This window comes from Sciurus carolinensis, chromosome 10, assembly GCF_902686445.1.
Source record: "Sciurus carolinensis chromosome 10, mSciCar1.2, whole genome shotgun sequence".
Taxonomy (NCBI): Eukaryota; Metazoa; Chordata; class Mammalia; order Rodentia; family Sciuridae; genus Sciurus; species Sciurus carolinensis.
This window is the reverse complement of record NC_062222.1, coordinates 71,352,433-71,366,388: the sequence shown is the minus strand read 5'-3', so window position 1 is coordinate 71,366,388 and position 13,956 is coordinate 71,352,433. Positions and strand designations below refer to the sequence as shown.

Here is a 13,956-nt window from a genome sequence, read left to right as displayed (position 1 = left end):
CCTTTATTTTTTAATAAAGTACCAATTTCAGGTATTTAGTTATAGCAACACCAAACTGACCATGATAACCTCCATCAATCTCTTTTGGTCTACTTTCTTTCTAATTTCTCAAAGCCTAGCATATACTTAACATCTGGTCTCAACTCACAATCACTCTTAAACTTCTCAATGTTTTCTGGCTCCACCATTCTAATGAATTCCAAACTGACAAATCCCATAAACAAATTCCTCTTCTTACTGGTTCTATTATATGTGATAGTGTTGACTGTTTTCCATCTAGAAATTTTTATTTCAAGTTTTTAAACACCACCCTCTCCTGGTTCTTTCTGTTTTGTCACTAACCAGTTCCTGTTCTGGATCCTTTAGGGATCTGTTTTCTTTCTTTCAACATTAATTTTCTCCATTGTTCATCCTTAGCCTGCTGTTCTTCTCACTTGGCAATATGAGCCATGAGTGATCTTTTTCGGCCTTACAGTGTTTCAACCACAACATTTTTGTCAACAGGTCCCCAAACCACATGTTGAGCCAAGTTTCCTCATAGAAGATTCCAGATAATTGCTGAAAACCTTCACCATGGAAGCTCACAAATAATTCAGACCCAGTGTCCCACACTGATTTGCCCTCTAAAGCATTTCTTTTGGTGAAACAATTGTTTTTTGGTGAAAACAATTACCAAATTTCCCAAACTAGAAGTGTGGGAGACAGCCTTGCTTTGGCCCCTCCTACTCTTATTCCATTGTTTAAACTACTTCCTTGGCACTGAATGCCTACAGGAAAAAAGTATTATCGCTAAACATTACAAACAAACCTATCATGATCTGCTTCCTATCTATCGACAGTCTTATGTTTTGCCTTCCTTGATGTAAAATCAGTTTTTTAGATGGCTGATGGATGCTGGCTCGTATCAACATGCTTCTTGCCTTTTGTCTTGGTTCATGATTTAACTTCTTCTACCTTCTTACTTAATTTATCCCATTTATCTCCAATTTGGCTAATGTTTTAGCCAAACAACTCAAGAATCCATCACATTCTTAAGAAAAACTTGCCTTCCCTGGGTCCTACATATTCTTCAGTAACTATCTTTATGGTTCCTGCATTTACCTCGTATACTCCATTCTTATTGTTTTATCTGTTTTTGTGTTTCTATCTCTTTATGTGCTTATAGAAGATGTTTATGTTGCCCTTCAATATTCAAGATTACTTCAGCCTTACAAGATTAAAAACTACACTTCAGTTCAGAAATGCCAACACATAGTGCAATATGATATAATGTGTACTTGTTAGATAGAAGTTCACTGAATGACTCCATGAACACACAAAACAGAATAAATGAAGGGAAAACAAAAAACAAAAAACAGAATACAACCTCTCCCCTTCTGCTGTCAACATTCCCTGTTAGATTGGTCTGAGTAATAAATAACCTGAATAATTATTTTAGCATAAAGTTTATAATCTTTGTTTTGTCTTCTACTGTGTTTATTTTTAATTCAGTAATGAAAATAGTAATATACAAATTCCTAAGGACAAATATTTGTTAACTGCTTTAAGTATGTTAGCTTATTTAATCCTCATGATAACCTCATAAGGTAGATGTTCTTATTTTACAGCCAGGAAAATCAAGGTGATTGCTCATTCCCAGTACTAATTCCTAGAGAGGAAGAACAGGGGTATTAGTGCAAATTAAAGATCACTGATTTGTGAAAACTGAAGATTCCTTCTGAACTTGAGTACCAACCTAGTTCTTCAATTTAGCTATAAGAAAACACCAGCAGTCAGGCTAATATACTCTGGGCAGATAGAAGAATTCCCCTTCCTGGGATATCAATATATCCAAAATAAACTATTTATGGGTATATTAAGACTGAGGGGTCAAACTGGGTATAGGGGTATAACACCTGTAATCCCAGTGGCTCAAGAGGCTTAGGCAGGAAGATGACATGTTCAAATCCAGCCTCAGCAACTTAGTGAAATCCTCTGTCTCAAATAAAAAATAAAAAGGGCTGGGGATATGGTTCAGTGCTAAAGTACCTCTGGGTTCAATCCCTAGTACAAAAAAAAAAAGAAAAGAAAAGAAAAAGAAAAAGAAAAAAGAGGGGTTGAGAGATATCTCAAAAAACTTAGTCAGATCATCTTACCACTTAAAACGTTCACCTTTGCACACATAATTTCCAATGTTTCAATATTTCATTCTTCAATATCAACACACAGACACTGAGGAGAAATGAAGTGCCTAGATATTTTCAGAAACAAAGACAGACTAACAGAGAACAATATAAAGACAAAGTAAGACTAGTGAGTCAGAGATGTGGACAAGATAGTCAGGAAAGAGAAAAAGAGACAAGAGACGAGGAGGGAGAAATAGAGCCGGGGGAGAAACAGGAACAGAGAGAGACAAGAAGGGGTAGAGGTGGGGGAAAGAATAACAGAGAAAGGGAAGACAGAGGGAACTGAAGGCAGAGAGAGAAGGAGGAAACAGAGACAGGAAGAAAGAGTAATGGGATGGGAGGGAGAGAATGAAAGGTGGAGGGGAAAAAAGGACAGTCAGGACAAGGGCAAGAACTAAAAATAGAAAAAAGAAGAGAAAAGAATGAGGAGGACAAAGAAAGGAGAGAGAAAGGACAGAGAGACAAGGGGAGAAAGATAGAAACAGAAACAAGAAGTCTGGGGGAATCAAGTTCCATAATACTGGAAATAAAAAGGTGACATACTACAAGTTCATTTTTAAAAAACTATTTTTAATTGTAGATGGACACAATAACTTTATTTTATTCATTTGTTTTTTTTATGTGGTGCTGAGGATTAAACCCAGTGCCTCAAAGGTATTAGGCAAGTGCTCTACAACTGAGCCATAACCCCAGCTCACAAATTCATTTTTGAGTAATATTTACACCACAGTCAGTGGAGAGTAAACACTGAATATTGTTTATACAAATGGCACAACCACACAGAAAGGACAGGGAGCATGCACGAGACAGTGCGAATATATATGTTATGGCTTGGGGGGAAAGTAAAAAGGCAAATTCTTATACTCCTCAGCAGGAAGTCAATTAAAACTGAATAATCAAGAAACAGCAGTTAAAGCATGTTGTTTAAAAGCTTTAGTGGTAGCAGCAATTAGTGGTACAGAGCAGTAGGGAACCTATAAAGCTGTGGAACTGTCTTGACTTTTTAAAACTATGTACTTAATAAATATTCGATCAATATAAAAAGTTATTTTAAAAAGCTCCAACAAGATTGCTACATGTAATCACCAAAATATATTGACATTAACTCTATTTAGATTTTATCTACAGCCTATGACTATCTTTTTACTGAATCTCACAAAAAACAGGACAAACCACAAAGCAAACCATATAACGTTTTAAATTGTACAAAAAACATGGGCAAGTGTATCATTTGGTGCAAACTCATCACTTCAAAACAACAGAAATAACAAATGGCAATTAACAATCTTCATTTTTCCATAATTCAACCATTACAGGAATATTTTACAAAAGTTCACAGCTTTCCTTTTATCTGTTAGGTGTCACTAAGTATAGTTCATTCTGACCAGGTTTCACATGAAGTCACAATGATATAGAGCAAATTTCTAAATGAATGAATGAAAACATCAAGATTTTAAAAACTAGGTTATCCTATAGTTTTTTTCCACTTATGATTTACATTTTATCTTAAGATTCCTATAATGACATCTAGTCCTGCAAGTCACATTTGGAACCTGGACTTACCCTGTTAAACACTGGCAGCATCATGTATAATTTCTCTTCTTGTTCCTTCTGAGTCATGTGCCGGGGAGGATGGCACAGCTCAGTGAAGAGACGGCGGAGGTGCATCAGTCCCAAGGCATTGTCCTGCGGGCTGCACTCCTCCTGCCTCGGCCTCCCCATGATCCTCTTCACCATGTTCATCTTGGCTGGTTGGTGATAAACACTTCTAATTCTGTAGGAAGATGTCAATGTATAACAGTCAAAATGTCACCACCTTGACCAGGTTGAGCATGTAAGAGCTTATAAAAAGTCCTAAAAACAGAAAATTCTCTCTTATATATTTCTTTCCACTTCTTGAAACAGAAAAAAACAAGAGAAGCAAAGTTAATTTTGTTAAATCTCCCTGAATGACAAGTTATGAATTGTGGGAACTTAAAAGTTCCTTTTGGCTTTACCACAATTTATATAAAATGCAAAACATTAATTAGACAATTAACAAATATTTCCAATTAAGTTAATCATATCAAGTTAAAAAAGCACAAATGCTACTATTAATATGTTGCTTAATCATTAAGTATATGTAAAATAGAATAAAACAAATAGAAAACTCTCCCTAATCTCAAAACATCCAAAACTCAAAACTCCCAGTTTTCTAAACAGTCATTTCAGTATTTTCTACATGACAAATAAATTTCATGTGCTTCTTGAACATGTAACACTTTGTTAGTTTGAAAATATGCAAATTAAGTGAAAGAATATTCCAATATATCTTATAAATCATTAAGGGACAGTGAAAATGATCATATAACCAAAGACCACTTTCTAAAAACAAACAAAAAAAAAACAACAAACAAACACCCTTAGGTAAGTCATGTTGATTCCTTTTGTGAGTAGTGATGAACATTTTTTTTTTCTTTAAAGTAATAGCATAGAAGATATTGAACCGCATATGACAAGGATAACTATGGCTTCATGAAGTGTATTTCAGGTAAGAGTGCATGAGTGAATATTGAATCCTTTGCTGGAGTTGCATTTAAAAAATAAACTAACCACTGAGTTAAAGCAGATGCAGGATCAATAACACTAAGCTTTTAGAAAACACCCTTAGATGTTTTCAACCACTACTAACTGTGCCAGCAATTAGCTAATTTCAGACACAAAAACAGGATATGTTACAAAAGGAATCAGGAAGGCTGGGAGAACATTATGGATATACAGAATCTGGATGAAAAGCAATTTGCTTTCATAATCTGTAGAAAAGCAGTCATAACTTGAGATTAATTTTTAATTTTGCTGCATAACCACATAAGTAAGATGCCATTTCACAAGAAACAAAAAATGACTTCAAGGCTACAGTTTTATTTACTAAACACCTGCTTATTGATTTTTAAAACTATAAGAAGAACAAGCATCAAAACACACTTGCCCTTGAGAATTTTGAGTGAACTCCCTAACTGGGTACAGGCATATGCTTCTATACTCTAGCTCCCCTGTAAGAGGACAGGATGTGACTCATCACAAGTGAGGAGCAGAAAGACACGCTCTGTTTAGAGCTCTGTCATTGGCTAGTCTATCCTGAATGAGTACTGTGCGAATCAAACTCAGTTCATTCTCAAGGGCCCAGATGCAGAACACAGTACTTGGGCACACAGGCTATGAGCTGAGTACTTTTAACTACAAAATAACAGAAATCAATCCAGTTCAAAGCTATCCAACATATTCATTCTTGGAAAATATTTCAGTCTTCCAAACATTAACAAAATTATTTGAACAAACATGTTCAAGAAATCTATTGTGTGCTAGTATAGTTCTGGAAATTCCCAGAACAAAAATAAAATTAGAAGTGGACTATAAAATTTTTGTAAATTTGTTAACATTTCAGATTTACACAGCTGTATTCTTATTCCTTAGGCTATAATTAGTGTTCATAATAATCGAGAGATTGTGAATAGGACTTAAGGGATTCATGATTCTCTAAAACTTAGAAATCTTTTTTCTAAGAGATCCCAAGCTTTCAAAGGAATCTATGTCACTAAAAAACAAAAACAAAAAAAAAGTCAGGAATCAGACTAGACCTTTTCATCTGCTCCTCATTCCAAGCTAATTAAAAAGTGAACAGATGAGATGATTAACTCTGCTTTTTTTTTTTTTTTTTTTTTTTTGGTATCAAGGATTGAACCCAGGGGCCCTTAACCACTGGGCAATATCCCTAGCCCTTTTTTGTATTTTATACAGAGATAGGGTCTTGCTGAGTTGCTAAGTGCTCGCTAAATTCCTGTGGCTGGCTTTGAACTCTCCATTCTCCTGCCTGTCGACCAAACCACTGGGATTACAGACAGGCACTACTGTGTTGGCTAACTCTGTCTTTTTAGCCCTAGGTTTATTTACAGAAATAAAATGTGAAAATGTTCAACATCTCTAGTAATAAGAGAAATGCAAATCAAAACCACCCTAAGATTCCATCTCACCCCAATTAGAAAGGCAATTATCAAGAATACAAGCAACAACAGGTGTTGGCGAGGATGTGGGGAGAAAGGTACACTCATACATTGCTGGTGGGGCTGCAAATTAGTGCAGCCACTCTGGAAAGCAGTATGGAGACTCCTTAGAAAACTTGGAATGGAACCACCATTTGACCCAGCTATCCCACTCCTTGGCCTATACCCAAAGGACTTAAAATCAGCATATTACAGAGATACAGCCACATCAATGTTCATAGCTGCTCAGTTCACAATAGCCAGATTGTGGAACCAACCTAGATGTCCTTCAATTGATGAATGGATAAAGAAAATGTGGTATATATATACAATGGAATATTATTCTGCCATAAAGAATGATAAAATTATGGCATTTGCAGGCAAATGGATGAAACTGGAGAATATCATGCTAAGTGAGATAAGCCAATCTCAAAAAACCAAAGGAAGAATGATATAGCTAATAAGTGGATGAGTACACATAATGGGGGGTGGGAAGAGTTAGTGTTAGGGTTAGAGTTAGGTTTAGGGAGGGGGGCAAGAATGGAGGAAGGACTGTATAGAGGGAAAAGAGGGGTGGGAGGGGTAAGGGGAAGGGAAAAAATAACAGAATGAATCAAACAACATTACCCTATGTAAATTTATGATTACACAAATGGTATGCCTTTACGCCATGTACAAACATAGAAACAAAATGTATCCCATTTGTGTACAATAAAAAAAAAAAAAGAAATAAAATGTGTATACACTTAAGGTACAGAACTTGATATTTTTAATTTTAAAGAATTTAAAGAAATATTGATGTGTTTATGGGGCACAGTGTAATAATTTGCTATGCATACATAATGGGGTAAAGAGCAAAACAGTTATCAGCATTTCCACCTCCTTAAACATCTATCATTTTTTTGTGTGTATGTGGAGAAGCTTCAAACTCTTCTCTTCCAGTTCTTTATAAAATATGTAATAAATTAATGTGAACTACAGTCATACTACTGTGCTATAGAACATTAGAATTTATTCCTTCTATGTAACTATATATTTTGGTATCTGGTGTCCAACCTTCCTTGACATTTTGATATATGTATACATTGTGAAATAATTACCACAGTCAAGTTCATTAACATTCATCACCTCACTGTTACCATATAAAATTTTTTTTCATAAAGACAACACTTAACATCTGTTAGCAAATATCAAGCACACAATAGAGTACTGTGATACTGCTGTACGCTAGATGTCCCAGAACTTTGCACCCCTTCACCAGCATCTCCCCCATTTACTCCTGCCCTGGCAACCACCATTCTACTCTGTTTTCTTTCTTTTTAAATTTTTGAGTATTATTCCACTAGGTATACACCCTCACCTCATTTATTTAAAAAATCTATTCATCTGTAAAGAAACATTTAGGTTGTTTCTGTATCTTGGTTATTGTGAATGACCCTGCAACAGGCATGGGAGAATAGACAGCTCTTCCATGATACTAACTTTATTTCCTTTGAATATATACCTAGAAGTAGGATCGCTGCCAGATCATAAAGAACTTCTATTTTTAAGTTTTTAAGGAACCTCTGAACTGTTTTCCATGATGGCTATACCATTTTACATTTCCAATAGTGTTTAAGGGTTTCCTTTTCCCACATTCTGGCCAGTAACTGTTATCCTTTGTCTTTCAGATAATAGTCATTCTAAATGGCTTAAGATGATGTCTCACTGTGGTTTTGATTTGCAATTTCCCTGATGACTGATGATGCTGCACATTTCACAAAACTCTTGGTTATTTGTACGTCTTTTCTGAGAAACATCTACTCAGGTCTTTTGATCCATTTTTAATCAGGTTACTTGAGTTTCTGCTACTGACTTAGATTAGTCCCTTACGTATTTTAGATTTCAATCCCTTAACAGATCTTGGTTTGCAAATATTTAATCTCATTCTATATGCTGCCTCTTCAGAATACTCTATCCAAGAACAGCAGAACATATCCTCTTCTTAAGCTCACAGAAAACATTCACCAAAACATAATATCCTGGGCCATAAACATACCTTAACAAACTTAAAAGAACAGTAATCATACAAAACATATGACCAATCTCAGAACACAATGAAATTAAACAATCAATCAGTAACAGACAAATGGAAAAGCCCCAATTATTTGGAAATTAAACAACATATTTTCAAATAACACATAGGTCAAAGAATCATCAAGAGAAATTTAAAAACATGAACTAAATGAAAACAAGACTTACTGAAATCTATAAAAATGCAGTAAAAATTCTTTCTTAGAGGAAAATTATAACAAATGCATATAATACAAAAGAAGAAAATCTATAATTCTACCATAGGAAATTAGAAAAAGAAGAACTGTGTAAGCTTAAAGAAGCCAAAAGAAATTAAATAAAATAACAAAAATTAGGACAAAAATCAATGAGATTAAAAACAGGAAGGGCTATGGGTACAGTTCAGTGGTAGAGCACTTGCCTAGCATGCATGAGGTACTGGGGATCAAATCACACCCAGCAGTTTAATACCCTCTCTAAATGAATGAATGAAATAAAAACACAAACAGGAAGACTACAGAGAAAAGTCAACAGAACCAAAGGTTCCTCTTTTACATTATCAATAAAATTAATCAAAATTCCACTACCACATGACTGGTGTTCTTTCTTGACTGCATCTATCCTACATCTCCTAATTTATCTTCCAAGACACACAGTAGATACACCACTTTTTTGATTTAAAACCTCTGTTGATACCCTATTGCCTAAGAATAAACTGAAACACCTCAGTCTAATATCTTAAGTTGTTACACACTCTGGTTTCATTTATATACCCAGGTTCATCTCTCACTAAGCCACCTCTTCCACTCTAAATTGTGCCACAATGAAAGCATGCCCTACCTTGTCAGGTTCTTTGCATTCTCAGTCCGTTGGATATACTGTCCCCTCTGCCAGGTATGACCCTCCCCTGCTTTTCCTAGCAGCCCCCAACTTCCACCCTCTACCCCGTCAAAAAGCACCCTTGCTCTGAGGTTACCTTCTCAGTGAAGAATTTCCCAAATTGTTAGGCTGAGTTTCTGGTTCACCTTTGATCCCACCAGGATACGCACCATTAAGAGAGACAGTACAGCATAGTGGTTGCTCAGACTTTGCAACTGACTAGTTAGTTTCATTTCCTAGCTGCAATATGTACTTAGTGTGTAACCTGATCAGGGCGTAATAGTTTTACTGTAATTTTTGAAAATTACATTATCATAACACAAAATTTTAAAACTTCCTAGTTCTATCCTATAGAAAGTCTTTACAAAACTTCTTAAACGTCTCCAGAATAAGACTACATGAACCAATTGTCCTAAATTGAAAAGTTACCAACTTGCTTAAATAATTTCTTGCTATTTAATTATGAATATCTCTCATTAAACTATGAATTCCTTGGGCTAGAGTTGTGGCTCAGTGGTAGAGCACTTGCCTGGTATGTGGGAGGTCATGGGTTCAATATTTTGCACCACATATAAATAAATAAAATAAAAGATCCATTGACAACCAAAAAATATTTAAAAAAACCAAAACTATGAATTCCTGAACATCCTGTGGTCTTCAAATCCATAACACCTCACTAAGGATCTGTACACAGTAAGAAGCAAGGAATGACTGAGTGATTCCCATAGCTTTAGTAAAAGTACAAATTTTAAGGTTCCTCATTATCTGGCCATGTGTAGGACTGACCCTGTTCATTCCCCACAATTCTACTTTAACCCCACCCAGACCAGTTCAGTGCAGAATCTCTGCTCTGCCTTCTCAGGCTGAACCATCTCCTGGGAGGCTGGGGCAAGATTCCCCTCTAGCCCATTAGCATCTGGGTATTCACTAATCATGCTAATCTTAGCTCAAAAGTCCTTATTGTAGAAAGCATTCCCTAACCCAGTTTCATATATAACCCTTCCTCCTCCTCTTTTCCCACAACATTGTGCCTATCTTTATCATAGAATTTATCACACTGTGTAATTGTTATTTTGAATGCCTTTTTTCTAACACTGTAGAAATAACATAAGATTACGAAAAGCAAAGATCTTGCCCAATTCAACACTGTATGGTAGGCTTAAGCTTCATTTTATTACTTGAAAAGAAAATATGATTACTTTTGTTAAGAGATGTTTGAAAGACCACAAAATAATTTAAGACATGAATTCAGGGAATACTTGCATTAATTTAGAAATTAAGAACTGCTCATGTGAAGGTAGGAGTAGAGAGGTAAACAGATCACTAGGAGTGGTAAATGTGGTTGGTAAGAGGTTGATGACAAAACAAAAGGCAATAAGCCAGAAACCCCACAGGGAAATCAGGTATCAACAACATGCAAGGATCAGGAGCATCCTAAAGAGGAAGCAGCTCACCAGTACAGAAAAAGTCATCACTGAATGAGGCTGGATTATATATCACTGTGACTCGAGAGTGATGAAAAGGAAAAACAAGAAATTCAAAAGACTGTGCAGAATCATATTAGTGAAACCTCACAGAAAAAAATATTCAAAAAGTAATGATGACATTAATGAAAATAATAACAAAATAAATGCTGGCTTCTTCACAGACTGCTACATAATGATGAGGGTTTTTATTAGGTGTTCTTTTTTTTAATATTTGTAGGTGACACAAAACCTTTATTTATTTATTTTTTAATGTGGTACTAAGGATCCAACCCAGTGCCTCACACATGCTAGGCAAGCACTCTATCACTGAGCCACAACCTCAGCCCTGTATTATGAGTTCTTATGCTCACAATTTGTATTTTCTCAAAATATCAAAATTTATCCATATAGATAGAATTTGCCCTTCTGATTATTTAACTTAGAAGTCTACAAACACAATGATGCTGTGGCTCAAACTATTATTTAAATTCATCTTTAAAAACTGTTTTTCAGAGCATTTTATAACTGCACCTAAAACTCAGTGTCATCATGTACCATGTTTTACCCCAAACAGAATTACCCTACTTACTCATTTGCTTTACTTTCCAAACTTCCTCAAAACCTTTTGACTGCTACTAAGTGTGAAATCCATTCAAGAGACGGAAACTTCCACTCCTAATAATCAAAAGAATGCACTGCAGACCCTATGGTTGAATCCCAAACCACAATTAACTGCCATTTAATCGCTTGAGCATCTACTACATGTAAGGCACCAGGGAATACCAACTCTAGTTTTACCCTGTCTGTGAAGGGTCTATGTTCATTTTTTCTAAGATTCCAAATAGACCAGGGCATGACTTCCCTTAAAAGAGACCTATGAGTCTACAATGGGATATAGTCACAATCTTTGTAAGGCAGAAAAAGATTGCTCAAAATCTGGTGTGCATCTCATCTTGAAGCTACATCTTTATCCATATCCCTCCTCAATCTCATGTTCACACCACATCACCCCACTGCTGCTCTCTGAACATGCCATGCAATTTCATGCCTTGGATGCCTTCCCCACTTGGTCTTTCCTTTACCTGAAATGCCAGAGGTTTTGTTTTTGTTTTTTCATTTTACTGTCTGGCAACCTATCTTTGATAGTTCCTGACCTTCCTTAATCCTAAAGCAAACGGAATATATCCTCAAGTAGTAACTTAATCATTATTTCAAGACATATTTATCAACTCTTGCTCCATTTTTCCCTGAATCTCATTCTGTTCCTGCCATGACTAGCTCTACTTTGGGTAGCTTATATTTACTATGCTTTTGCCATTACAACAACTAAAAACATTATTTTGAAAAATAAAAACCTTTTAAATATTTAGAAGAAAATGTTTGAAAATATTTCACAACCCCATGGTGGAGAATTTTGTTTAAAAAAAAACAAAAACTACACAAATATACACAAAAATCGATCTTATCAAAATTAAAATGGGTGTGACACAGTGGAGTTCGCCTATAACCCCAGCTCTCAGGAGGTTAAGGAAGGAGGAGCACAAAGTTCTAGGCCAGCCTGGATAACTTGGTGAGAACCTTTCTCAAGATTAAAAAAAAAAAAAAAAACCTGGGGGTCAGGGGTGCTGGGAATGCAGATCAGAGGTCGAGCACTTGCCTAGCATGTGCCAGGCAGAAAGTTCATTTAAAAAAAGAAGACAGAAGATAAACAGACATTTTGCAGAAAAGGAACCACACATAAATGAAAAGCTGTACAACTTGATGACCTGATTAGTTGTAAAGGGAATGCAAATTAATACAACAATAAGGACCCCTCCTACCCTGCCAAATGTCTACCTCCTAATTCCTAGGATCTGTAAGTATGTAGGTTGATGGGGCAAAAAGGAGTCTGCACAAGTGAATAAATTAAGGATCTTGAGATAAGGATATTATTCTGTATTATCTGAACAAGAGTAATGACAAAGCAGAAGGGAGGAGAGTAAAAAGTGAGAGAGACAAGACGTGACCATAGCAATACGGTCAAAGTAACGTGGCTGTAAAACAGGAATGTGGGCAGCCTTCAGAAGCTGACAGGGCAAGGAACAGATTCTCCCCATAAACCTTCCAAAGGAATGCAGCTCTATGGACACCTTGATGTTAGCCTTGTAAGATCAGTTTTAGATTTCTGATTTCCAGAACCATAAGATAATAAGTTGGTAGCTGCTGTTTTAAGTCACTAAGATTGTGGTGATTTGTTACAGAAGCAATAGGACATTAATACACTATTCTATATCAAAATTAAATGTGACATCAAATTGGTGAAGTTATAAGAAATGGGTTGTGTGTTTGGTGAACAGTGTTTATGGATTGGCATTATCTAGTTGGAATTACATAGGATAATTGAACATAAACATACCACATGAACCAGTAATTCCAATCCTAGATACATGCCCTAGTGAGACACTCATTTCATATGCACAAGGACATGTATACAAGAATGTGCATAAGCAACATTATTTTCATTGTGAAATCTGAAAATAGTTAAGTGTCCATCATTAGGGGATGCATAATTTTCTGACATATTCACATAATTAAATGTTACACAGAAGTAAAAATGAACAAACTAGAAAAAGCAGTATGGGCAAATCTTGTGAATGCTGAATAAAAACATCAAGCTGTTAAAGATAACATACTATATACCATTTTTTAAAATAAAGTTTCCAAACAAGTAAATTTTGCATATTTCTATTAATACATTGTTTTGCTTATATGTACGTATATATAACATATTCTTTTCATTTTGCATATACACATATGCATAGTATAAAAGCTAGGTACCACTATACAGAAAATTCTAGGTCACTTCCAGAAGGAAGCAGGGAACAAGATGGAGAGGAAACAGAGAAGAAAAATTTTGCTATTGATAATATTCTACTTCTTAAAGTTTCATGACATACTTCTTAAAGTTTTATTCTATACTTCAACAATTGTCATATATACACATAATCGATTTTTTCAATTTAGTCTTGTCAAGGCCCATGTTTTCATAAAATAAAACAGATTTTACTATTTGCAAACCTTGCAAATTTTTAGCATACACTTATATCAATTGCTTAATATTACATTTACATTCTATTTTAATTCATCTTTCTATTTCAGTCTGTGTAATATTCTCTTCACTCACAAGACTGCATGGGATCATGGAAATCATTTGTATTTATTTGGCAGCAAATTACATATCCCCCTGTGGACAGTTTTTTAAATTCTAAAAAAGTAACAAAAAAAGACATTCCTTGCTTCATCTCAAACACACAGATAAATAATAAGAAAATACTGTTTTTTTCCGAAAATGCTTGTAAGACAGAGAGCCTCACCTCAGGCAAATACTCTTCTATT

The 13,956-nt window shown here is 35.3% G+C and overlaps 1 protein-coding gene across 1 annotated transcript in view; it reads right to left on the bottom strand.

Annotated features, from left to right (window-relative positions):
• Wdfy3 (WD repeat and FYVE domain containing 3) overlaps window positions 1-13,956 on the bottom strand; it is a 240,559-nt gene that overhangs the window by 149,139 nt on the left and 77,464 nt on the right. The window contains exon 3 of the mRNA XM_047566015.1: window positions 3,729-3,939. Within this exon, the coding sequence (XP_047421971.1) occupies window positions 3,729-3,908 (180 nt within the window). The 5' untranslated portion in view covers window positions 3,909-3,939. The remainder of the gene's footprint in view (window positions 1-3,728; window positions 3,940-13,956) is intronic.